Source organism: Myotis lucifugus, unplaced genomic scaffold (assembly GCF_000147115.1).
Source record: "Myotis lucifugus unplaced genomic scaffold, Myoluc2.0 scaffold_489, whole genome shotgun sequence".
Classification (NCBI taxonomy): domain Eukaryota; kingdom Metazoa; phylum Chordata; class Mammalia; order Chiroptera; family Vespertilionidae; genus Myotis; species Myotis lucifugus.
In genome coordinates, this window is record NW_005871537.1 from 161,951 (window position 1) to 189,795 (window position 27,845).

The 27,845-nt window shown below is 40.7% G+C and overlaps 1 protein-coding gene across 1 annotated transcript in view; it reads right to left on the bottom strand.

Moving 5' to 3' along the window:
- The window catches only part of CPQ (carboxypeptidase Q), a 283,185-nt gene that overhangs the window by 81,340 nt on the left and 174,000 nt on the right, over window positions 1-27,845 (bottom strand). Inside the window, exon 5 of the mRNA XM_014445945.1 lies at window positions 6,870-6,961. Within this exon, the coding sequence (XP_014301431.1) occupies window positions 6,870-6,961 (92 nt within the window). The remainder of the gene's footprint in view (window positions 1-6,869; window positions 6,962-27,845) is intronic.

Consider the following 27,845-nt stretch of genomic DNA (forward strand, 5'->3'; position numbering starts at 1 on the left):
AAAACAGTGCCTAGAACTTAGAAGGCTCTCCCAAAACATGTGCTGAGTGAGTAAATAAATATGTGGACTTAAGTATTTAAAGACATATGTGTGTACATATACATATATGTAAACCATGCAAGCATAGATCTAGACACTATTTTGGATGATGGTGGTGGTGGTGGTCAAAATAATGACGATGATGATGTGGTTGCCAGTGTTGGTGATAAGGCAACATGGGTTTTTCAAAATCTGCTCTAAAAAAAAAAATCTTCTCAAGAAAGCATAGGGTTCAACAACTAGTGTTGTAAGCTGAATATTTTTTGTATAATCTGTAAAGCTTTTAAAAATACAACATCCATTATAAACGCTAAAAATAAATACTTCCAAGAAGACTATATGGAATGACAACAATAAAAATGGCTTTCAATTACCTAAATATAAATAAAACTTACACGGTTCCTTCAATAATGGAATAAGAAGATACTCTTATTCTGGTAGCGAGGCAAAATTGTCTCCTTCTCAGGTGAAAACAGCGCTGAATGCATCCCTGGCACAGCCTGCCATCATCATTTCCCCATCACAGATGAGAACCCTTACTTAACATGCAAGACGTGCCAAAGTAAAATGGCCATCGTGGGAGAACTGCAGTGGGCATTTAAATCGAAGTTTTAAAATATAAAATGGATTTTTAAAAACCTCAAGGTTTGTTTTGCTACAGTTAGTACAACATGCAGCTAATAATACATGGTGTGATCAGTAAGACTCAATTACAGAAACTAATAAATGTATCCCGGGACTACTTAGAGCTTCAGCAATTGCTTCCCATACTTTGTAAGTTTTAAAGCAGTCGGACAAAATGAAGGAAAATCATAAACAGATGAGGCAATTTAGCTTTGAGAAGAGGTAAGATAACTTAATAGGTATAGTTTAGATAAAAGGAGGCTAAGGAATTTAGCAATTACAGAAAAAAAATCCAAATAGGTACCAGTATTAAGCTAAGGAAGGTGTAGAAAACAATTTCCCTCGTCTGAGAACAGTCATCAGCAGCAGCAGCAATCACCTACAGGTAGAAGGAGAAAACAGCTACAGTAGGAAATGGCAGCAAACACGATGGCACTAAGCATCACTCTGTGAAACCGCCGAGGGCCACTCAGGGGAGACTGAACACTGCACATGCTCCAGGCAAGTCGAACAGAAGCAGTTAATCAGGCGCACAGACCTCTCCCCAAGTCTCTCTGTGGATATCTGCATTCTTCATCCAGGGTTTCCCTGCTGTTGGAAGGAGGTGCAGGAGAATAGGGCAATAGTGCTGGGGGGCGGGGTGTGACTCTCTGAGTGGGATGGATACAGAAATTTCCACTTCAGCAGCGATGGCCACTGGGGAGCTAGAGGAGATGATGTGCATGTGCTGATGCTGTTTGACACACTTCTTGGCTATTAGGTGGAAGTTACTAGGCAAGTTATGTAAGTACTCTGGGCCTCAGTCACTCATTTGAAAGATGGGGCAATAATAATAATTTTGCAGGTTAACTCTAAGGCAGGAGTTCTTTTTTTAAATCTTTAAAAAATATTTTTTACTGATTTCAGAGAGGAAGGGAGAGGGAGAGAGAGATGGAAACATCAATGATGAGAGAGAATCATTGATCGGCTGCCTCCTGCACCCCCCACACGGGGGATCGAGCCTGCAACCCAGGCATGTGTCCTGACCTGGAATCGAACTGTGACCTCCTAGGTTCTATCACAGGTGGATGCTCAACCCTGAGCCACACTGGCAGGGCTAAGGCGGGAGTTCCTAATCTGGCATCCCTTAGGGGTTCATTAAGCTCTAAATAAAATTTAGATACAATGTCAATGTGAAAGTCCACAATTGCTGGCCCCTGTGGAGACAGTGCTAATTTATTACTCCGCACGTGTCACGTCCATATAATGAAATAATTAGCTGGGAAATTATATACGCATCCTCAATATTTATGTACAGTGGGAGTGTCAGTGTAATTAGGCATTCACTGCAGTTTTAGAGAATTGAACATAGAAGCTTTGTGTACAAGTGAGTGTTTTTACTCCTGTTCATTTGCTCCGTCCTTGTCTTGGTGATTTAGAAAAAGATGTTTAAATAGAGCCTTTCTATGGAAGCCCTCGCTGCAGTGTGCAGTAATTGCCTAAAAGACGGGAAGATAAAAATCACACATGTGGGCAAAGGCTTTCTGGCAAGCTCTCATGGAAGCCAATAGGCTTCGTGCCCTATGTTCCAACTATTTGTTATACTCTTGATTATGTTCACTTTCATTTTTATTTCTGTTGTCTTAGACGTTGGCAAGCTGAACTACCCAAGAGGGGCCGCTCCTGAGCACAGCCACTGTTCGCCGAAGAAGCGCAAACCCCAGTCCATTTTGGCCAGCACAATTTTCCAACAGTCAGAAAACAGTTGGCCAGTTCTCCTACTTACAAATTGAGCTCTCAATTATGCAGAACAGAGTAACATGTTAAAAGTTATAAACTGCTTTATCTCTGACCAAGGAAAAAATAAATTAGAGTCCCCTTTTGTAAAAATATAAAACAAGCAAACAGAAAACAGAAAAAGTGTTGAATTATTTGTTCTTTGCGTTTAGTTTGCAAATAGTGTTTAAATGTCTCTTCTGCAATTCTCAGTCCATCCTGGTGCCCCCTAATTCACCCACCCTTCCTTAGTGCTCTCACACAGAAACGACGAAGGCAGGTGGGATTAAGGTTCACCATGGGAACTCACAGCTACCTGCTTCTGTAACGGTTCCTCCTGTATTCTAAGCTGCATCCTTAAAGACATAACTAAGTGGATATGGCCTGGGATATGCTATCTTGTCTGATAATGTTAAAAATATATTGATGCAAATGCAATCTCTGTCCTTAGAAATCATTAAAAATAGCACAAGCAGGGATCCATCCCGCGGTCTTACTGTCCCTGGTGTAGCAGGCACAGTTACCCTGGCAAAAGGAAGCTGGACTTGATTTGTGGAAGGTCCTGATATATTTTCTGAGGTGTCTAAGCTTTACACATGTAGGAAAATTGTAAGCAGGTAAATACATATACTATACATTCTAAAGGTTAGCATTCCACTACCTGCTACAAACCTCTTCCACCAAAAGGCGTGACGTGAGATTGGGAAAGGCTTCAGAAGACAGTTCTCTCAACTTCTTCCCAATAAGTATTTAAAACAGGAGTCAACAAACAAAGTCAGAGTGCCAAGTCTCTCCCACTCCTGCCTTTCTCCTCCCCTTCTGCCTCTCCCTGCTCCTCCTCCTCCTCTCACTCTTCCCTGGCCCCTTTATCCTCCCCCTCCCCCTCCCCCTCAGGTTTTATTGGAAAATAGCCTAGCTCGTTTGTCTAGTATTGTCTGACTCATTTCCCACTACCATGGCAGAGGTTAGTAGAGGGCCATACGGCCTGAAATCCTAACATTATTTACCATCTGGACCTTTCTTTAAAAAGTGTGCCAACCCCTGGTTTAGAAGATGGAGGGAAGAAAACAGTCCCAAGTAAATGAACATAGGGCAGGTGACTCAACAGTGGTTTGCTGACTCTGTAACTTAGTAAGGCCAGAGTGATGTGATGGGACAATTTAGGCCAAAGTCTTGGACCCATATAGGTCACGTGTGAGCCTAATGCATGACACCTCAACTCAGATTTGGGTCTCCTGTGTGCCAACCTGGCTTCCTTAGAAAGCCCATGCATGCTATGGGATCCTGCCACATCAGATCAGGACTGGGTTGGCACAGCAGACACGGAGACAAGCCATTTGTGCCTCGTAGGCAACCTGTAGTAAGCTGGTCAAAGAGGGTGGCCAGGAACTGACGTCCTTCTTCATGGTTTCAGGATGGAGAATAAATGAGACGAGATGCTAAATACAAAAATCCACAGTAAACCTCAGTGCTTTGGCACAGTGTTCTCAGAACCAACCTCGAAAGCCAGTTGCCTTACTTGGGATAGTAATGGCGTTCTTTAGGTGTACTGGGCTGCAGCCAAATGCTCAAGCCAAATGCCACTGTGATGTGAAGCTATAGGGAGTTGATAAGTATGTCCCACAACTGTAGGCAAGGCCCTGGGAACATGGAAAGAGTCCATTCTAGTTCTCACAGCTCGTCTTTTTATTTTGAACTATTTATTTTCTATGAAAAAAAAAAGAATGAAAACTAGTTAAGGAGGACCCTTCTAAAGAGAGGCAAAGGAAAGACATGAGTCGCAGACTACGCTTGTTCATTCGGAAGGTGGCATACTGTGCCTTCCTAACATAAAGGGATATCTCTTCCCAGGCTGACATGCATCTCTATTTAGATATCCTACACACACACAATTCAGAAGTCCCTTATTCATAATTGAATTCCACACAGGAGAAAGCAAGCAAATGCAAAACACAGGCCTTTTTAAAAAATAATAAATCCACAAATTCTAATAAGACCCTAAAGAGCTCCCAGGTGTGCTATAGAAATTATGAGAGTGTTGGAACTATAAGGGGCTCCAGACCAAGAACACACTGAGATAAATAAAATTTAATCCAATTTGTGCTGTGTTTTACAGACTAATGCAAATATCTAGGCACTGACAGGAAAACACAGGATGCATAAAAGCCCAGCAGTAATGACTGAGACAATAACCTCTGATTAGTACGTCTATATTGCATGGAACATTAACAATATAAGGCAGGCCACTCTGGAGACGTAGTCCAGACACATTTATGCTGAATGCGTATATCAGGGCTATTATTTTTACAACCGGAGCTGCAGACGAGTACAAAACTGTTCTCGCTCTAGCAGTGTCACCGTAGCTAAATTAACATGTACAGAGGCAGTGGGTCGGTGAAGTAAAATCTAAGGAAGCCATCTGCCCAGATAACATGAAGAAGTCGTACAAACCTTTCTAACCTATTCCTTTATTTTGGAGTGAAACGTGAACCTAATGTGGACTGGAGAGTTGGCAAGAAGTTCACTACTAAAAGAAGCTAGCATTTTTGTATATTTACATAAGAGAAATATTGTTCCTCAGCATTGCCTCGCGAGAAATTCTGACAAAATATCATACATACTCTTTTTAACGTTTTCTGATTTAGACTTGGCTAGGATAAACTGATGTGTTTAGAGTGATCATATATCCCATCCCTCATTTAATAATGCCTATTTAAAATATTGCCCTTATTAATGACTACCAGAACACAGCAGTGTTCACAGTCCCTGTAATTCAATTGCCAGTAGTTTGTGCAATACATCAGGAAAAGGTTAAAATATTTTTCATGCCAGATAGAACGTATCAATCTATTTTATTTGATTATCTTGTGTAATGAGGCTTTCTCCAGGCCAGATTACCTTACTCATTATAATTATGCCAGATCATATTTTTGCTTAAAATGGAAAAGATTAAAAAACGTCCGCAATCCAGTGGAAACTATTCTAGGGTGTTTTTTTCCCCTTTATACATTTCAGGACATGAGAAATTACATCCTGTTCTCCTTCAAGGGTAGAGAAGAAAGTAGAAAAGAAAGAAACATTGTTCCCATGAGAAGGAGATTAGGCAAATGGCATCTGGACTACACTCATTTTCTTCACTGATTTGAAAATTCAGTAAGATAACTTGTAATATTTTTTAATTCCAAAGTTAAATTCCACTTCTATAAGTCAAGTCCTAAAAATCACTAGAGGACAATGATATCCTCCTATATGTGCTGACATTTCCTTCGTAGCGAATGCAAGCTGAATTTAACCAATAAAGACGTAAAGACGTTCACATTTTTCTAAAGTAATTTCATAAAGAAAGAACAACACAAAGGCATTTTTGACACACACACACACACACACACACACACACACACACCCTTTCTAGGGTCACCCCTTTTTAAGGCCCCTTCTGGGGATCATTCCCTCCTCAGGCCCTCGTTGGGCTCAGGGAAGTTCCCACAGCCCCCAGCCGCCATGTGAAGTCTATGTCCCAGCACGTCCACTATGGTTACGAGCTGGATGGCATTTCTACGTCCTGCTCCTTCCAGGTGTTCCTCCAAATTGAAATAAGGTCACTCTGACCATTAACAGCCCACAAACCTCATGCAGGAAGAAAAAGCCGTTGGTCTTCCTTAAATCATAAGGCAGGGCACAGAACGAAGGTGGTAGTCTTAAAGCAAAGAAGCAGGAAAGGGAAAAGAAAGATGACGTTAGCAGTGGAGGAATCTTTTTCAGAACTGTACCTTGAAAAATATGAAAGGGTTACTTCTACAAGAATGGCGAGAAAGAAACACTCTAACTGTACGGCATACTGGGAGGGATGGGGAGCACCAGGGACTCTCAGATGCTGCAGGGGGGAATGTAGGAGGGAACAGTGTCCCACCTCTTTGGAAGTTTCTAACAAAGTTAGACATATACCAGCAATTGAAAAAAAAAAAGGATTGCATACGTCCACCAAAATATTTGTATAAATATGTCCAGAACAGCCTTATTCATAATAGTTCAACCTGGAAACAACCCAAATGCCATCAACAGGAGAATGGATAAGATAGTTGTGTTACATGCATACAACACAAATCTACTCCACAGTAGAAAGCAATAAACCACTGTTAATACAACCAGATGAATCCCCCAAATCATAGTCTTCAGTCTGACTTCTGTATGGTACATACTATATGGTACATACTGTATGGCTTCATTTATATGAAGTTCAAGAACAGGCGAAACCAATCTGTGGTGATAAAAGTCAGCCTAATAGTTACTTGTGGGGGGTCCACAGGTTGATCTGATAGGGAAACTTCTAGGTAACAGGAGCACTCTGTGGTTACATGGGGTATACATTTAACAATTCTCCAGGACAACAGAGGGAACTGTTACCTGCGCTGTATTCCATGAGAAAAGCCCAGCAGCCGGGCTGCTCTTACCTTGTGCGACTGATAATAGTGGAAAGCACCGACTCCCCCCTGTTCCTCCGCAGTCCAGAGCACCAAACGGAGAGTCCTCTTTGGACGCAGCCCTGAGGAAAATAATAAAATACGCGATCCCTCAGTTGACTTGAACATTTTTTTTTTTTTTAATGGCAAGGCCTCTCATCTGCATCCTGGAGGCAGATAGGAGCCGGAGGCACGCGCATCCTTCTCGCTGGTGTGGCGGCCTGACTCAGTGTGACTGGCACAGGGAAGGAGCACCCGCAGGGCTGGTCTCCGGGCAGGTGAAGGTAGAAAGGGGTGTGCAACGGCTGCCTGCAGGCCAGGAAGCCAGAGCCCCTAATCATATCTTTAACTGGACATCCTGCCCCGCAAGACCCAGTGTTCCCTGGTGGTAGATCACATACAGATGCAGTGAGGAGGACTTTAGGCAGTTTGTAGGGTTTCCAGTGATTAACTGAAACCAACCCATTCAATCTATTTCAAGATAAGGTGTGTAGGGAATTGCTTCTTAGTCTATACCCACATGTCAGCTAGCTGTCCATGCTATTCTCGGCAATGTAATCACTGCCAAGCAGAGGCACCATTTATGTTTACCCACATTTTCCTCTCCAGCGTGGAACTATGAGGTCATTCACATAAGGTCAATGAAGATGAATTGAATGAGGAAAACATTCTGCTCACCTCCCTGCTACGCAAACAGCCTGGTAGCAATTTCATTGACTCGGGAGCTGTTAAAGTTACTGACATGTAGAAGCATGTTTGAGGGACAATGTCTGCTCAGGAAAAGCTAACTACAAGGAAGCTCTCTTCCTCAGTCTTGAAAACAATACACTAAAATCCCACTTCGCTGACCAAGAATTAAAACCTGGCCTGATTCAGCCCTCACAATGTTTCAGAGAAGTAGCACAGGCAGAAAAACAGGAAGCTGGGCTTGAAATCTTATTAAGAGGATCCACCCTCCTGCCTCACCACGGGGAGCCCTAGGGAAAGACTTTGAGTGGCTCTGAGCTGGACGCACTGCAAATCCCAAGTACATCCCCCCGGGCACCTGGCCCTCAAGGCCGCAGCTGCTCCACTGCAGCCGGGTGATAAGTGCTCCTGGGGAACAGAGTGCTGCCCTGCCTCCTCCAGCACCAACAATGCTCCCCTGTTATAAGCCTAGGGCGAAGGAGCTATGTTTGTCACCAAATTGAATATCATGGTGAAGCCACTTTACACCTGAGAATTTTAACATAATTAGAAAAGCACAGGTTTAGGACGCAGGCTGACCCGAGTTCCAATGAAAGCCTGGGCAAGCTGTTTCCACGCCCAGTTGCTCAGCAAATCCCACTGGTGTTTTCTTCTAAGTCTACCTAGAACCCAACTCCTCACTCTGCCAGGACTCTGGTCCGAGCCCCACCCTTTTTCGCCTGGATTGTTGCAGTCGCTCCTAACTGGCCCCCTGCCAGGGTCCTCGGCTCTCTGCAGGTGACGCTCCACACTGCAGCCAGGAGGACCTCTTTAAACTTAAACCAGATCACCTCCTTTCTCTGCTCAAGAACCCCAGTAGCCAGACTGTAAGCTTCTAGGAGGCAGGGGTTTATGTTTTCTGATTCGCTGTGATGCCCCCAGTGCCTAGAGTGCTGGGCACACATTAGGTGCCCCATTGATAGTTGGTGAATGAAGAAATGAATCCAAAACTTGGCGTCCAACTTAGAATAAAATTCAAAGCCCTCCACCACGTTTCCAGCCACATCTCCTAAAACTCCTCTGCTAGTTCACTCCCAGGCAAGCTTATGGTTACAAAGGCAGGCAGGTCTGGTGAGCTCTGCTATCGTTAGGCACCTGTTGCGTCACCACTGGAAATGGATCTAGCCGAACTTCTGTTTCCTAGTCTGAAAAGAGGAGAGAATATTCTAGGCCTATGCCATCACGATTTCACAGGGTGGCTGTGAGGATTAAATGAGATGAGCGTGTATGTAAGACTATCCTGTGCCTGGCATGTAATAGACATTTGATAAATGAATTATAAATCTACATAATGGATATCCAAGCACAGAGCAGACACTTTTACCCACAGGGAGAAGGGGAATCTAAATACTCAGAGAGGACGTCTGCCAAAGGCATTCAAGTGCCTGCTGAAAAAGAGCCCTAAGTTGCCCACTGCCTGCTCCAGTCAAACCACCTGCCCACCACATTCATGGCGTAAACTTAAACTGTTGGAGGAAGAAATCTAATCAGTGTATCCAAAGATCATAATTGGTTTGTCTAAAAGAAGTGTGTTTAATGTCAATTTAAATCAAATGACACTTGGCTTGCAACATAGAAAAATATTGGGCAGAATAAAGTACAGTAAATGAAAATTCTGAACATTTTCCAGATCCTTAAAAAGGGGGAAAATGTACCTTCTCTTTACATATCTCTGTGCCTATCAGCAAAACAATTACCAAGTTATTAAAATGGTGAAATTCTCTAAATCAGCGGTCGCCAACTGGTGGTCCGTGAGGTCCAAAAGATTGGCGACTGCTGATCTAAATAAAGATCAAGAGGCAGTTAGCACAGGTTTTAAAAAAATATTTTTTAAAAGAAAATGCCATGAATATCCCTAAAGATTTGGTGTTCCACTTGAAAAGCATATCATACAGAGTCAGTCCCCTTCACATTTCAAATCAGCCAGATGACCAATGATGTTCCACTAAAATGATAAAGAAGTCGCCCATTTGAAGCAAGGAATGCTAAAGCTCCCAAACAACAGTGAGGTTGTGGGTGCATGGCTGGCCCTGGAAAGACCACCTGAAGGCGCCACCTTCAAGCCCTTGAGAAACTCAGGACCCATCAGCAGGAACACCAGCACCAACTCCACATTCAAGGTGAAAGAGGTTAGGAAACCAGTGGTTAAGCAAAAGCCTGAGTACGCCCCCAAATCTCTCTCCACGTCAACATTCTCCTTGTCCCTAAACCTAAAAGGAATACCTGGGACTTCATTCAATGCCCGCTAATATGGGGCTTGGGCCTCCACAGGCCGCCTTAGTCCACACATGGGCGGTGAGGGTCACCGAAAGGGATTGGCCTTAGAATCTGAATAAGCGTTGATTGACTCCCTGCTGTGCCACCCCTGGCTCTGTGACTTTAAATTAGTTACCTAATCTCTCTGAGCCCCAGTTTCTTCATCTATACAAGGAAAATGGTACCTGCCTTATGGGATGGTTCAGAAAACAAAATAAGGCAAGTACATACCAAAACAGTCTCTGGCACATGGTAGGTGTTCAAGAATTGTTAGCTTCTCTCTACATCACTCCACACGCTTTCAGTCGGTGCCAATAATGACCAGGACAATCTTAGTCCCACAAGAAGTATATTTATTCCTTAGGCGCCATAGAACACCTTTGTTTAAACAGAATGTGTTCCCAGCCAAGAAACAAATATATAAATTTTATCTAACTTGTAGAAAAACACATAATATCTTTCAGTATGGAATGCTCCTTCATCCCAACATAGAGCATATCCCAATCCAAATAAACAGAAACAGCTTCCTCACTTTAAAATGAGGGCTGATTAGAAGAATTCTTAGTTTCTGGATAAAGTAAAAAAAGCTTAATAAATCTGAAAACTGGACAAAAAAGCTATAGATATAAAGCTATCTATATTGACCGTTTTAAAATAACATATTGTGTATCTCAAATCCAAACTAGATTTAAAAGCTGAGAATTTTAAGTATATAAAATAACAATAATAAAGCAAAAATAACCATAGCAACACAATGTGATATGAAGTCAATTGTGCGAACTGTATTTGGTAGTAGAACTTCGGTAAACGACCCAGCTCAGGCGTCATCGTGGCTCAGACTCTGGCGCTGGCTCCGTGGCGTACAGCACCGGCCCAAGGCAAGCGCAGGAAACGAAGTTTTAGAATTGGAGGTGAGAGGGAAGACCCCGGTCTTAGCTGGCTAGACGCAGGTCTCACTGAGGTTTTGTCAGAAGACAGGCGAGCAGTTCCCCCATCATGCATACAAACTTCCCAGAGATCTTTTGACCTTCTGGAATTTCTATTAAGAACTCTGAATGGAACAACAAACATTTTACAACATCATGGTTTTCCTCTAAAAAACACAGACCACTAATAATGTGTCAGAGTTTTGCCTTGTTTATGAAATATTGACATAAACGCATTTCACTTTCATTTTATTGAGGAGAGTAATAATGCTATTGGGAAAATAGTGTCTATGAGAAAAGGTGAGAACAACCCGGTTGGACTTTATTTTTCATTACTATCAAACTTAAAGATGACAAGGCTGAGAGGTGACTTCCCTTAAACTCTTCAATTGAAAAGGCAATTTGACTGTCTTACACTTGCACCAAGAGTGGGGCAAAATAAAATCAACTCAGATTAATCCCGCCTTGAAGATAGCTTTCCCAAATCTTGAATTCTAAAGAACACTATTGGTTAATGTGCATCAACCCAAATACTCATAAACTGCGCAGTTTCAATCCCTTCAGAACTATGTACGTGTACTGTTCTCCCTTCTGTGACCTAACTTTGTAGAGAAAACATAACTTTCTCCTACCGTAAATGACTCACTTTCCATTTAAATGAACTCATTCATGAATACACTCCATGTCCAGCTCTCTTTTATCAGTAGCTCAGAAGGGAATGCCTACACTTAGAGATTTCTATTCCCACAATAAACTTCACTAACGTAAGTGTAGTATCTGAGTGATAGAATAAATAATGACATATTAGCATATAAATTGAATGAGAAGAGGCAAAAGCATAGTGGTTAAATATGTGGGTTTGGGGGTCGAGACCTATTTCCACCTTAGGCAAGTTACATAATTTGCTATTTACTATATAAGCACATGACCATTGTTTGTTTGTTTTTAAATAGGGGCATGATTAGATAAAGATTTTATTTTACTGAAGTAAATTGCAACTAAGGCAGGAACAGAAAATCACTTAGTTATGTATATAAAGCAATTAGGCGCTTTTGGGAGGCACTGGGCAGGGCAACAAACTTTTAAAAAACTCCATCGCCCAAGCGGCTATCTCTTGAGCATCTGGAGGAACAACCTGGACTCTGGGCAGGAGGCCAATCAGCTTGTAAAAGGAGCCCAGGGCCTTCTGGGAGGAAAGGCCCAGTGTCCTCCGCCCTGCTTCCTGGGACTGGGGGCTGGCACTGAGAGAACTGTTAGGTCAGGATGACAATCACTAAGGCCCTGCACAGGGAAGGTCCTGGAAACCACTGGTGAAGGGAGGAGTCTGGGCTGGCGACCTGGGCTCAACACAGTGGCCTCAGGTTCCAGGGGAAGGGCTCATTTCAGCCGAGCGTGTGGCCATCGCTATAAGCCCCTCCAGGTCCAGCAGTTCTGGCGCAGAGGCCATGATTTAGGGAAGAAAAGCTGAGGACAGGAAGTAATCGATGTAACCTTGCTGCCCTAAATGGGCACCACTGTGATGTGGGGGTGCAAACAATGCCATGCAGCAGCCAGAAGGGACAGCAGTCACCTACATTTCCTGCTGCAGGTGTCGGGAAGGGGACTAGCTATTCGCCTGAGGAAAGCCCCAGGGTTCATGGACCCAGAGGCAGTGGGAGGGTCTCAAGAGGAGATAATGTACTATTTGCCAATAAGGCCTGGAAGGCTGGGATGATGAACTGTAAAGTAATTAAAGAGATATGATCATGTTTATAGCCTATTTTGTGGAACAGGTCATAACAGTTATCATTTGCATAATTCAAAGGGAGCAGAATATAGAATCCTACCTCATTATAATGATTAGGATCCTATTAGCCAGGAAAATCACAATGAATCATTGCTGAAGTGGAGCCACTGTAACTACCAGTATGTGAGGGCCATTTCTGGCCCCAGCCCAGTTTTCCACTCTCATATCCTGCCTCTCATCCCACATTCCTACCGGTCCCGTTTCCTACCGGCTATCTCAGATGCTTGGTTCTTTGTACATGCTCCTTTCCTATCTAGAATGACCCTTGCTGTTTCCATCTGGAAAACTCCTATTCATTCAACAAAGCCCATCTCTAACTTTACGTTCCCTGGGAAGGTTCCCCCACCTCTAGGGTGAAGCTGGTTACCCATTTCTCAGTGTTCCTCTGCAACTTCAAACATACCTCTTATTTTCACTTTCAAACACACTTAAATGTTGATCTCCCCACTGGACTATTAATTTTCTGAGACTTACTCATTTCTCTTTTTAATAATCCTGGCTGACTATATTTATGTAAGTATACATAAAATCTGCGGTCTTTTCATTTTATCTAAAGCATAGTTGTGCCTCCAGAGTTTATAAAGTTTCTAGGATATGCTCTTTATGTAAAACTAAAGCCCAAATTACACAGTTGAAAACACCCCAATAGCCTAGATACTCAGATTTGCTTTAACGTCTACATGTGCTTCGGTTGCTATTACATTTACCTACTTTTGTAGCACAGACAGGTCTAGTCAAAATTTAGTACATCTAGAGCTCTTGATGATCGTCATTAAATAAATATATATATTATGCTCATAGAAATCCTTCCATCAGCTAATTATATTAAATTATAGATATTTGCATTTTAAACTCTGGCAGTTCTCTTTTAAGTTTTTACTTCGATATTTTTTCTGATTATAAGAACAATATATATTCTTCTTTCAAATTTAAATGGAAAACTAAGCCCTGGCCAGTGCTGTGCAGAGGTTAGAGTGCTAGCCCACACACCTAAGGGTCTCGGGTTTGATCCCCAGTCAAGGCATGTACCTGTGTTGCAGGTTTGACACCAGCCCTGATTGGGGTGCATGCAAGAGGCAACCAATCAATGTGTCTGTCTTACATCAATGTCTCTACCTCCCTCCCTCCCTTCCTCCCTTCTACTTTCTCTAAAAAATCAATGGAAAAAATATTCTCTGGTGAGGAGTAACAACAAAATAATAATACATAAAATAAATTGAAAATGAGAAAAATAATAAAAAATTAAAAAACAAAAATAACCTATTGGTATATTGTTATATTGCCTTATAATTTTTGAATGAATACATTCATATACATACATGCTAACAGTGACATTTTATATAGTTTTATACCACTTTTTCCACTTAAAATCGTGGCATATATGGCCTTTACCTATTATAATCAATAATTTTTAAGAAAATGATTAATTTTGTTTAGCTACTATCAAACTTTTAAGATTTTTATCCTTAGGACAAGTTCTTAAAAGTAGAAATACTGAATCTAAATAGTATAAACATTTTTGAGGCTCTTAAAACATATCACTTATTCCCTAAAGAAAGGTCAATTTATATTCCCACCAACTATGTATGAAAATAGTAGCTTCTACTTATATGTCAAACTTTTCATCTTAGAACCATTGTTTTGATGTGTGCAATATGCTATATCTATTTTTCTATACTACATTATACTCATATTCAGCTAAAATAATTATACACAGGCACACTCAATCTTTAGCCTTTTTTTAGTTGAATGAGACAGATGTTAAGTTTATATCTAGTGTCTGATTAAAGTTAAAATATGTGCATTTGTTTCTCTTATTTAAATTTCCTGATAGTAGGGCCCTTTCATCAATATATTTCGAAGATAAAGTTAGTATCACGTATGGGTCAGAAGCCTGATCTAGTTGGCATTTTAAAACATGCTATTTCTTCGTCCCTACGATTATTTAGCTGTGTTTTATCTGCAAGGTGAAATTGAGAAGCCTGGTTAATGAGTGATTTAAACTCTGAATCACACTTCTGTTAAGAGTTCTACATTGCAAAAACATCAAATGGGGAGAGTTTAACAGTACAATTTTTAAGAAAATGATGGCAAATCAAATATAGGTACCAAGACTTCTCTTACAAATTTACACTCAACAATATGATTCTTCAAATTTTATTTCTTGTGAAGATCACGCTGTGTGAGGAAGAACGAATGTGTTTGTACTTGAATCGGGGATTACCAGAAAGTAATACATCTCCAGCAAGCAACTGAGATGAGAACATTTCTGAGGTCTCTTTTCAACACCAAACAGCAGCTATACTAGTAAAGCCTAAGTTGCATTGTAATGCAGGAGCAACATTATGCTGCTTCTGTTACCTCTTTCAAGGCTCCTTTTTAGGGCAATGGTAGAAAGGATGTTATCTGCATTTTTAAAGATTTTCCTTGTGTATATAAAATTAGTTATGAAGTTATCTAAACTTGTTTTTAACCAATAATTACTCATAATTTTTATTCTGGGTTCCACTTAAGTTTAGGTTTTAGACCATGACCCCTTTGTCAATGTCAATACATTTTTGCGATCAGTTTTGAATGAAAAAACTCATCTTCCTGGGCATTGCTTCATTCTTAGCTCCAAAGTAATTGCTGGGTGCTCTTGCAAAGGAACAGTCTCACCCTGAAAAGGATATGGTCATCACAGTGTCTCCGGCACTCTCTCCTCCTTTCTGTTCCCTTTAAATTGCTGCAATCGACACTAACCTGCTTCCTCCAACTCTCTCTGTATAATTGTTGCCAGATCCATTTTCTTAAAATACTGCTTTGAATATGTCACTGGCTGCATGAAAGTCTTTAATCATTCCTGATCATCTACAGTCTGTCTCCAAACTTTTATACCATGAATCCCTATCAGTAAAACAGTTTTGCACATGCATCATCACATATGTATATCTATAATAATAAAAGCATAATATGCTAATTAGAACGGATGTCCTTGAAGCCGGGGCTGTGAGGGAAGCCCGGGGCCCGGGTGCCAGAGGGAAGCTGGTGCCGGCAGCCGGGGGAAGGTCTAATCTTGCACGAATTTCATGCATCGGGCCTCTAGTTTATATATAAATGCCATGCATACAATATTGTCAATACATATGCTAAATATTAGTAAAATGTATTTCTTTTTTTTAGATAAAGAATAAACATTTTCCTGTATCCACTGATATACAGCATAGTCATCCTCTGTAGTATGCCATTCCAAGTCCTACGCAGACTCGCTCTAATCTGTCCCTCCAACCAGGCCCCTTCCCAAAGCCTCATCTCTAGGTAAATTGGTCTCTTCATTTCCTTGCCCTCTCTGTGCTTCTCCGCACACCATATACCCCATACCATTTGTCCTTCCTTTTTCTCTTGACTTACTCATATCCCAACTAGCTTTTAAGACCCAGTTCCAATCCCTCCTTCCTTACTCTCTCCTTCCCCTGAACGTCAAAGATGTTATTTTCTGCTCCACCCATTTGGCTATTAATCATGAATAATGTACTTTCTGCTTTTAGTTTCCATACACAGTTCCTGCTAAGTCAGAGAGCCCTGTACAAATCTGTTGATGAATGGATTAGCACACCTCATAAAAACGTTTTAAGCTGCAACAAGACAGATATAGATTGGATTTATAAAAAGAACTTCGGGCAGAGGATATTTTTACATTAAATCAGTTACATTTGCCTAAGGGAGAGTAAAGCCTGAAAATCAGGCTGGGCTTGGACAGGTGGGGCACATGGAGATAGACTGGAATCTTTGAATCCCTGTTAGCTTTGGAAAATCATAATTGATGACTCTGCAAATACTGAGCGCTACCCATCAGGACATGGGACTAGAATTTTCTCAAGAGAAGTGTTTGGCCTTCCAGAAGTGCTGTTTATGTCAAACATTTTCACTCCTCAATTATGGAAAGTGTGAGACACACTCATATTCTACAGATAATTTCAATGCTTCAAAGTTGATGAACCTTATATGGCCAACGGAATGGAATATCTCACCTTATGAAGCTTTTGCTTTTCCAGGTCATATGCCCATCTTATTTATAAAGTTGTTAGGGTAAGGGAGGAGTTTTAAGTAGTCGGTTAAAGTATTTATAGGAGCTTGTAAAAATTCACCTCAGACCTCAGGGATTGTTGTCTCAGCAAGACTCCCCAAGTTCATCTGCTGCCCTCCTGGGGCCGAGCCTACAGGGGTGTGTTCAGAGCCACCTCTGGAACGAAACCGGACCCATGCAGAGCTATGTGCTTAATGTGGGGAGGAATGGGAGTCTCCATTCTCAGAATTTCCCCCAGGACCCCTGTCCTCAAATCTTAAAATCAACCTACTAGATCCCCCCCACCCCCCATGCAGATAATAACATTTCAAGAGCATTATTTCCTGTCCTGTTCTAGCTTATTTATATTTAATTACCACATTAATTCTTATTAAAAACATCATCTTCATCTATCTTTGGATGTACAAGCATACATTTATTACTTATCTTCTGTAAAAGAACAATCTAAAATTCTGTAATAGAATGAACATATAAATCAATAAATACTCATTTTGACTATGCAGAAATCTGAATGATAAAAATGGCACAATCCAATACTCAAAATATCAGACTCAATCATTCAATAATTATTTCTGGTCCAGGAACTGTCTTTGGGGCTGAAGAAGACAGTCACACTCTTTCTAGAAGATAAAGAGAAGAAGAAATTCCCACAATATTCTTAGCATCATGTCCATCACCATTATCATTATTGTAAGCACTTTGAATTCATCCAAAGAAAACTGATTTAAAAAAAATCAAGTTATTATTGTTCTGGATGGAAAATGAAGTTACACCACAGAAAGAGAGACTTGAATTGGGTTCAAGAATAGAACTGAGATTGGACAGAAAGGCAGTAAAGAAAAGAACCGGAGGACAGCAATGCCATGGTGGTAAAAGCACTTACAGCATCACCAATGTCAATTTAGAGATGGCCAACACTCAGCACAAGCTAGGAGAGAGGGCACCAAGATTTACTGGGCACTCAGTACTATATCAGACACTACTAAGATGTTCCCAGACAGTATCTCATATAGTTTTAGAAACAGTACCTCATTTAATTCTGCAAAGCAAATGATATGGCCTTCCCCATTTACAAATATGAAACTGAGAGGTACAGAAATTAAGTCACTTGTCCAATACCATACAACTAGTAAATGGCAGAGCTGGGATTCTAACCTGAGATACTGTCTGATGCCTACTTCATTCTCTTCATCTCCGATGGGCTACTGTCTTCCCAAGAGATAAAGGGCATGGAAAGATCTGACCAATCCTATGCAAACTCTATTTCTTTAAATTAACTTTATTGGGATAACATTGGTTAATAAAATTATATAGGTTTATTAGTAAGTGTACAATTCTATGATACATCATTTGTATGTTGCATTGTACAAATCTTCTGTCATCATATGTTTGACTACCTTATTCCTTTACTACCCCCTTCTCTCTAGTAACCATGTATTTCTTTGTTTGTCTTGTTTATTCATTTGTTAGCTTTTAGTTTTATATCCCACATATGAGTGAAATCATATGGGTCTTGACTTTTTCTGTCTAACTTATTTCACTTAGCATGAGATTCTCAAGATGCGAACATGTTGTCGCAATGACAGTATTTCCTCTTTTCTTAGGGCTGAGTAGTATTCCATTGTATATGTACCACATCTTCGTTACCCAATCATATTGAGATACACTTTGGTTGTTTCCATGTCTTGGCCACCATGAATAATGCTGCAAAGAACATAGGGTGCATGTAACTTTGGAATAATTTCTTTTTTTAGGTGAAACTCTCACGTATAATATAATCTAACAGTTTCTGTATTTGGTCCCTATACTTAGAGGTCCACATTAGTACCTTCAAATTCCACCTAAAACTGTCCAATTTTCAAAGAAACAAAGTGACATGAATATGGCCTATAGACAGTTGGTTGAGTAAATGTTTTGGACAGTAAAGGCGAGAGCTGGGACCGATGCAAAGAAGGACATTCCATAGGCTGACGGAGATAGGCAATAAGACTCAAAAACATTCAGAAGACGAATAACACTGGAATATCCAGATCAATAGCAACGGGAATGACAAAAGTCTTGAACGACTGGGTCTGAACATAATCACTAACTTGAAAAAAGTGGGAGAGAGAGAAGGAGAATAATACCTTTCAGTGGGTTGAAGACTTGTATTTTGGGAAACTGAGCTCCAGAAATTTTTGAACTGAATCTAAAAAATTATAAGCCTAGCATCCAGTAGACAAATCAACAGGATGCATCCTCTGCCCACGAAAATCACAGGGCTTCCCCCAAATCAGGGAAAATATTACTGTCAAGAGTATCGTGAAAAATGAGCTCCAAATGTAAATCCATTCATTTTTGTGTCGACAATAAATCCTGTTGGAAAACAGAAATTCATAAAAACATTGTAGGGTATTAAGTTCTTCTATGGAAAAATGATTTTCTAAACATCAGGTTTTCACTGTTCTCTGTAGAGAGGGAGATTATACCAGAGGGAGAGTTGTAATTGAGTTTAGGGATAGATCTGGAGGGAGAGCAGAATGATGATCAAAGAACAGATTGGTGGAGAGCAATTACATAATAGAGAAAGTATTTACAGTCCCACTGCTACTGTGTTAGAGACAACTGGCCAACTGGGAGGAGGTGGGGCTGGGGAGAGAAGGGAGCAGGATTTACTGGGTACTTACCACTATGCCAGACACTGTGCTAAGGTCTTTCCAGACATTATCTCACTTAATTTTCACAATCATCCTATAATAGTGGGAGTACTGTAATACCTGGGGGGTATTATCCCTAAGGTACCGATAAGAAAACAAAGTCTAAAAACGCTAGAGGCTGCATATGAATACAAGTTTTGTTTTTAACCCAGTGCCAGTGCCAGTGCCTTTTCAACTAGACCACCCCGACTCGGGCCCCCTTACCTGGAGACTATCCTCTGACATATAAAAAACAAAGTTAAATTCTATTTCCCAGGTGGGCCATGTACAGAGTCATCAGATTAAGTCATGAGGCATCATCAGAGCAGCGGATAGGGCCTGTTTTCAAGTCTTCCTATTCATTTCCTCTAGGACCCCACCTTCTAACCCCTCCTCGAACTTCCAGTGCAATCTTCCCCAGGAAACAAGGATTGACATAAACACAAAGTGTGGGGAGAGAAAAGGCAGTACAAAGGCAGACACAAAACATGACAGTACATCAAACACTACCAGCCTGCTACTTGCAGATCACAGAAATTATTCAAAATCACATTGTAGACTTGAGGACCACCATCCTCATGCTCTCACTACATGCCATGCACAGCACGCTGATAACAGTCTCACCTTCTGTTATCATTCCGAGGGCTGACTCCCTCACCTGGCTTAATGAATGAATAAATTAATGAGGGGAAGGGAGGAAGGGAGGGAGGGAGGAAGGAAGGAAGGAAGGAAGGGAGGAAGGAAGACAAAGGGAGGGAAGGGAAAAGGAAGGAAGAAAATTAATCAAGAATTAAGAAAATCCTGAGAACAAAATGACTCAGATATAGATGATATAGACATTTTTAAAGTCCCATTTCAAATGGTGAAAGCCAGATGGTAAATTGTCTTTTAAAGAATATACAGAATGAATTACACTTTTTTCTAGTAGATAAATAATTCCTTAAACAGAAATGGTGACCATAAATCGCCCAAGAAAAGATGTGGACACCTTACTCTGTCTCTTTCTGTGCCTCCTCCCAACACTGCCATGGTCGGGACAGCTGTCCACAAACCACACTCACTCCTCAGGCCCAGCTTCCACCATAAGGGAAAATCAGATGTGACACGGAGGGAGGGCGGTGGAACGTGTCCAGGACAAAGTCAAAAGAATGCCGGCGCCTGTCGAACATGGGATCCCAGAATCCAGAGATGAAGGTGTCGGCCTGGCCCGGCTCTCCGAGGCATCAGCATGTGCAGTGTGGTTGCTAGAGACTAGCTCGGGGCTGATGCAGACAGAGAGCAAGTCCCAGGGGCTGATCTGCTGGGGCTCCGGTGCTTGGCTGCACATGGCTGTCAATGCAGAGTGACTGGGGAGGTTTCGCCCTGGACAATAAGGATGCGTTGTGCACAGGACCAGATGGTCTCCAAAGCCAGGGCATATGGAAGAGACTATGCAGCTGAGACCTGAGAGCCAGCCAGGCCAACACGTGAAGACACAGCTATGTGAGAAATACAACCAGACAGACTCCCATGGCATCGTGCTGACCACTGATAGAACAGGAGAACTCTCACTAGAGAATAGAGATGTTTGCTAAGGAGGTAGAGTAAGAAGAGAGCTAGTGTTTATTGAGCACCTATTGTGTGCTAAGGCGATACACTAAGCACTTTATGTGAAATTAGTTCTTTTAATTTTTCTCAACTGATCCTCACTATAGCACAAGGATGTACGTATTATTGTTTTTCCTATTTTACAGATCCGAAAACAGAGGCTTAGAGGGATGAAGCAACTCACTCATGGTCACATCTATAATAGCAGTAGAATCAGGACTTCAACCCAGGTCCCTTTGATCCCTAAGCCCATGGTTTAAGCCTATAGTCCTGCACAGTGGGTCCCCTCGGTGAGCCCAGTGGGCTGGGGCTGACTCACTTGGGATTAGTCCTGTGGGAGGTGGCGCAGGTATCTGATGAAGATGAGAACAGATGAAATCAAGCTATACATATTCATAAGACACCAATGACAAAAGTACAATCTCTGCCAGTCACAAAAAAAGAAAAAGATTCCTGGACATAGACCACAGTATGGTGATTGCCAGAGGGAAGGGGGTTTGGGAGAAATAGAAGATAAAGGAAGGATAAATGGTGATGGGAGGAGACTTGACTTGGGGTGGTAAACACACAATACAATATGCAGATGATATATTGTAGAATTGTATGCCTGAAACCTGTACAATTTTATTAACCAATGTCACCCCAATAAATTAAATGTAAAAATAAAATGAACACACACACACACGCACAACTGAAAACAGAAACCCAACCTGAGGGTAGAGCTATTTTCTTGGTACTGGGTTTCCTCTGGCCACAAGTTGAAGGGACACTGTACACGTTTGTAGGAACAGACAGCCTAAAATGTCCCGGCATAAACTGGCACATGATTACCAGTCTACTGGGCCATGGACCCCAGCTTCCCCACTCTCCTAGGCTTGGCTCACCACCGCGTCACTTAATTCTATGTCATTGTACGGGATACAAAATATCACACTGTTCTGAACAAATAATGTTTCTTAAATTCTTCGAATGATAACTGGTATTACAGAGGTTTTAAAAAAATTAGAGATGTCATGTCTTTTCCTCAAGGCTGGGACATTACAGGGACCTAGAGAGAGAGGATAGTTCGCTCCCCCAACACCCCGGCCAGACATATGTTCAAAGTGTTCTGCAGAGCTAACCATGTTGATTTACTCATTTCTGAGCCTTGAACCTGGAGGACTGGGAGTCAGCTGCCTAATCTAATCTCAGCCAGGCTATTTCACTATTGCAGCATTAAATAACAGCACCAGAGCGAGTATCTCAGTGCCGACCAGACCACAGGCATGAAAGGTCCAATAAGCAGGCTACTCCTTTACAGCATTCGAACTGTGGTTTCCTCCCCCTAAGGTTCTCAAATAAGAAAAACAGCCTGTCCGTTATTATCAGCAACAACGATTCCCCCTCCCATGTAGAAAACACATGTCATTGCCCAGAATAAAGTTTATTTCAAGAATTAGGTCACTTTAGACTTTAAAGCACAACTATGTTCTGGCTGCCTGTGGTTTTTTTTTGGAGAAATCACAATCCACTTTGAACATTTACACACACTTGTCATTTTATAAATAGTTCTTTGCTTTCTCTTTTGAGTAAGTAAAGGCTTTTCCTAAGAACACTGTCAAAAGAGCCCCATGACGACGCCCATGTGGGTGTGTTCATCATGATCTTCCATTACCAGGCTACGGACACTGTCGGTTTTGAAAACAGCCTCTTTAGGGCAAATAAAACATGAGTCAGGAGGCAAACCAGTTCTCGGTGGCTTCTGGGTGTGCCATTTTGTGCTGGCAGTACCTGTGGGCATTTCTGCAGGGCGGGCCTGCTTTCAGCAGCTGCCCAGGGCATCGTGGGAAGACACTAGCGCTCAAAGACCTGGCTGAAAGAACCACCGCACGGCTTCTGTTAAAACAGTGCCAGGCCAGAAATATGAAGCCACACAGAAAACTTGTGTGCAACTCTAAATGAAATGGAAGATTTTCTCCTCTCTTCACAGAAGCCCCTCTCATTCCAGAACCAGCTGCTAAAGACCTCAGTGCCCCCGAGGCCTGCATGGAGGTCTACAGAAGAGGTCCCGCAAACACAGTTTGGGGTGGGGAAGACAGGATTGGGGGCACTGGTATGCTTTTTAAGGACTGAGGCCGAATCTGCTTTCCTCTGGTTTCCTTTTATGTGTCTTCATAAAGCACATTTCATGCTTGCCTTCTATGTTGCAGTGGCTTGTTTTCCCTCAGATACTTAGGTTGCCAAACTAAAAAGAATTTCTGCCCCCATGGACTCTATTGAGTTGAAAGACAAGTTTCAACTCTTCTATGCAGAAAAGGGAGCCAGCAACCTGCCACAGACGTCAGGTAACAAAGGGCTCCCTTCAGAGCCTGTCCACTTCCAGGCCCTGTGACCAGATCAGTCAGTCGTTCCCCGCACACCTGGGTCCTCCCGCTGCCAGCAAGGTTATTGGCATAACATATGAGGGATCCGGCTGCTGTATTTACACTTTAATAAGTACTTTGTTTTTATTACTTTTTTTTGGTTTGTTTTCAGGGGTCCAAGGAAGGGAGAGATGGAGTAATAACCAATTTATATAGGACAGAATCCGCTGAACTGCTCTTTGGACTAAGAAATCAGAGCTGGACTTTTAAAAAATAGGACAAATATGTTGGAGCCGACACATGTGGGATGTTTTTGTACCCAGAGCAATTCCCTGCCATCCTGTTTACTGACTGGAACAGGTATAGTGGATGGAGTAACAGACGCCTATGAGCGTGTCTGCTGCATTCAAATCTAGGAAACATCAGAACATGTGCATGGGAAGAGATTCAGAAAAGGAAACTCAAATTTTTAGATTCTTTCACCCCTATTCCATCTCATTTCTGTCTCTTATGCAAAAAGTAATGGCCTTCTTGGTTTCAAAACTGCTTCCCCACTTTTATTAAAATTCTGAGGGTCTTCTTCTGACTGCCACAAACTGATCTCTCAAAAAACCACAGGTTCGAGGATTCCAGACCAGTTGACAGACTCAGCTGCCTGAAAACAAAAGGCCTCTGTTAGGTACCGTGAGGCTTATTTAGACTTTGCTTCCCTGACCATACATTTTTGGGGAAAGTATTCAAGATTTTAAACTGCGGCGGGTACCCGGGATACTGGTGATCATGGTCAGCACATTTTATGGAGCATATGAAATAGGCAACGATCTTTTTTATTTTAACGTCCCCTTACCCAGTGCAGCCATGTGTGCACATATGCGGTATCCATATCTCTGGAGTGGAGAGACTAGCCCTGAAAGACTACAAACTGACACTTAATATTCAGAACAAAAAACAAAAACAAAACAAAAACCAAAGCTCTACTTTGCGCTCACACATTTAGATTTCACCCCATTAAGCTGATAATATCTTCAAGAGAGAAATAAGGTTCATTTGTAATTAGTAACCTTTATATGCAATCAACATGTCAAAGCCCATGAAAAAGCTGCTTAGTTTAGGATCTAAGCTATGATAAAACTTTCCTTGCCATCTTCCTCACACTCTTAAATGCTAGCTTAGGAGAAGTTGTCTTTGCTGGCCAATCAAAACAGATTTTAAATCGATCCATGTGGAATGATCATAAATACTCAGTTGCTAGAGAAAACACAAGATTTCCCATTCAAGCCATGTTTCTGAAGGCCCTTTCCCTAGCCCCATAAAAAAATTGTTTTAATTATATTTTTCTTTAAAAAAGATAAACGTCCCTTTTCTCTTAAAAATAGAAGAAATTATATTAATCAGGCAAAACTTGGAAAAATAGGAAAAAAACAGTCACAACACTACTAATAAGAGATAAGCTTTGTTAACATACTGGGATTTTTCTTCCTTTTTACCTTGCATTTAGATTTCTTTGAGTTGATCTACTATAACATGCATTTTTCATTACAACCTAAAGATTTATCTGTGATTTTTTACAGTATCTCTAATTTTTAAAAAATATATATTTTTATTGCTTTCAGAGAGGAAGGGAGAGGGAGAGAAACATCAATGATGAGAATTACTGATGAGAATTACTCTTGCATGCCCCCTACTGGGGATCAAGCCTGCAACAAACAAGCAAACAAAACAAAGAGGCAACCAACTGAATGGGATATATTTGTAAACAACAGTTCTGACAAGGGCTTAATTAACAAAATATATAAAGAATTCATATAACATCACTTCTTCCAAGAATACCTACAAATAGCCAACAGATATATGAAAAGATGCTCAACTTCACTAGTTATTAGGGAAATGCAAATCAAAACTACAATGAGATACCCTCTCACACTAGAACTTCCTATGTTTCAAAATCTTTAATATTTTTAATTATCTTTTCTCTCTTTTACACAATTTGTTAATTTTCTAATTTACATGTTACAACTCATAAAGTCTCTCTTTGGCACCATTCCTTCTGTTGAGGTTTTTAAAAATTGTAAATGACTATACATTTTTATTTCCAATAATTTTAATCGGCTTTCTTTGTATCTTTACATTCTTTTGTTTTGTTTTGTTAATCCTCACTTGAGGATATTCTTCCATTGATTTTTAGAGAGAGTGAAAGGGAGGAGGAGACACACACAGAGAGAAACATCGATGTGAGAGAGACACATCTATTGGTTGCCCCCAGCATGCACCCTGACCAGAGTCGGGATTGAGACTGAAACCGAGGTACATGCCCTTGACCTGAATTAAACCTGGGACCCTTCAGTCGTCAGGCCAATGCTCTATCCACTGAACCAAACCCATTAGGGCTGTATCTGTACATTCTAACTTCATTACCATTTAGTTCTTATTTCATAAACTCCTGTTCTTTTTTTTTGGTAATAGATGCTATTTACTCTTTTATTTTAATAAAAATATTTTAGACATATTTGTTTCTTATTTTTAAGTCTCTTTCCTCATAATCATGTCACCCCATGATGACTGGGGTAGCATGGCATACTATAACAGATATAAACTCAGACTGCTAGACAGGGTAAAGAAATGTAAGACTGAGGGGACAGTATAAGCAGAAGAATAGAGGTGATGGCGATTATATGAGAAATCCACCATATAGTTTCCATTTGTCTCAAGTGGGATTTTAAAATATTTTTTAAAAATGTTAAATCCTTTTAAGAAATATGCTATGCTAGGACAGATGATATATGGCTTGCTTTACACATTCAAAATGCTGACTATCCCCAGGTAGTCTTCACTGTCTATTGCTTAGCAAGAGATTCAGAATTAATACTCTTCTCAATGATTGTGGGTTGAATGGATGGATTAAGAATAGATGGAAAATATTAAGTGATGATGAATTTCACAAGTGGAAAGACTCAGTCAAGTGAAATGATCATTAATATCATATCTCTTCAAATTCAAGAGCATAATTTTTACATTTAATATTTTAAAAAGCAGAACAGTCTTATGATCAATATATACTTTCATTTAGAAAGATATTTTTTCTCTTGAAAATCTTCTCATACCAAAAGTGCATATTTCACCGTAACAGGTTTGGCTCAGTGGATAGAGCGTCGGCCTGCGGACTGAAAGGTCCCGGGTTTGATTCCGGTCAAGGGCATGTACCTTGGTTGTGGGCACATCTCCAGTAGGGAGTGTGCAGGAGGCGGCTGATCGATGTTTCTCTCTCATCGATGTTTCTAACTCTCTATCTCTCTCCCTTCTTCTCTGTAAAAAATCAATAAAATATATTTTTAAAAAGTGCATATTTCAACTAATATTATTTGGAATTAAAGAAACAGAATATTGTAATATCACAATTCTGAGAAGGCTTTACATACATGCATGAAAAAAGTAAAATGACAGCAATAATTTGAAAATTAAATTAAATGGGAATAACAGAGACAAATCCCTAACTGAAACGAATAGGCTATGTTATACTATCAAGTCAGCAGCAATCTGAGCTTGGCCAAAACCAGAGGAGAATTAAATTATAGGTCTTGAACTCTTTGGAGGAAAAGTAACCTTTTCCTAGCTCCCTTGAGTATGTCCTTATGAAAAACTTTGATTCTTCTAGCTGAAGTGAGTTTTCTAATAAACCTGTGGGACTATGTTTATGAGTTTATTCTACCCAGATAAGAGGACCTTAATTAATAGAGAAAAAACTAAAAGGGAATTTGTGAATGCTTTTGATCAAAACTGCGGTATCTCTCAGAGAAACTCTCCCTTGAGGCTAAGAAAACATTTGAAGAGACTTTCCAAACAGAAAATCTCAGAGAAAAGGATGCAGTCCAGAATTATGGTGCAGTTATAAATCCTGATTCTCTTATACCTCAGCAAGACGAGAGGTGATAGATGGGAGATGTGGGACCTTTAAAAAACAAGGCCATTGGCTCCTCTGGTAGAACATTTCCAGATGCTTAGGCTACCTTATTTCACTAGTAGGAAACAAACTGCCTTGCTCTAGTCAATAAACCAACCAAGGCTCTGGGGGAAAATGTTAAAGTCTTTGAAAAGAATTATCAGTCAGTCAACCTCATCCAATGTTATGACCTAATGGTTTCATAATTACGCTTTTGAGAAGCTGGCCAAACAGGCATGACAAAATATTGATCACAACGATTAATTCTAAGAGATAAGCAACTGGTTGAAAAGAGGAACCAATTAAAGAATAAAGTGTGAAGGATCTGAATATATGTAATACTAAAATGTTAAAAACTCTATTCATAAATATACTATGTGTGGATATATGTTTTGAACCCTAAGACATATTTCCCTAAACACCCCTAAATTCAAATTATATTCTAACTTAAATTTGTTAGGATAAGATAGATTTTTATGTCTTGTCTATAGGTATCACCCTGTGAAAATAAAAGCTGAACCTAGAAACTTAAATAGAAGATCATGGAAAAATAAACACTTCAAGATGAAAAGGGCTTTGAAGGTCATGCAACCTAAAACTTTTCCTGGTCGGCAAAGCCCTTGTGCAACTCTGGGACCAAATGATCCCACGGACTGCTATTAACGA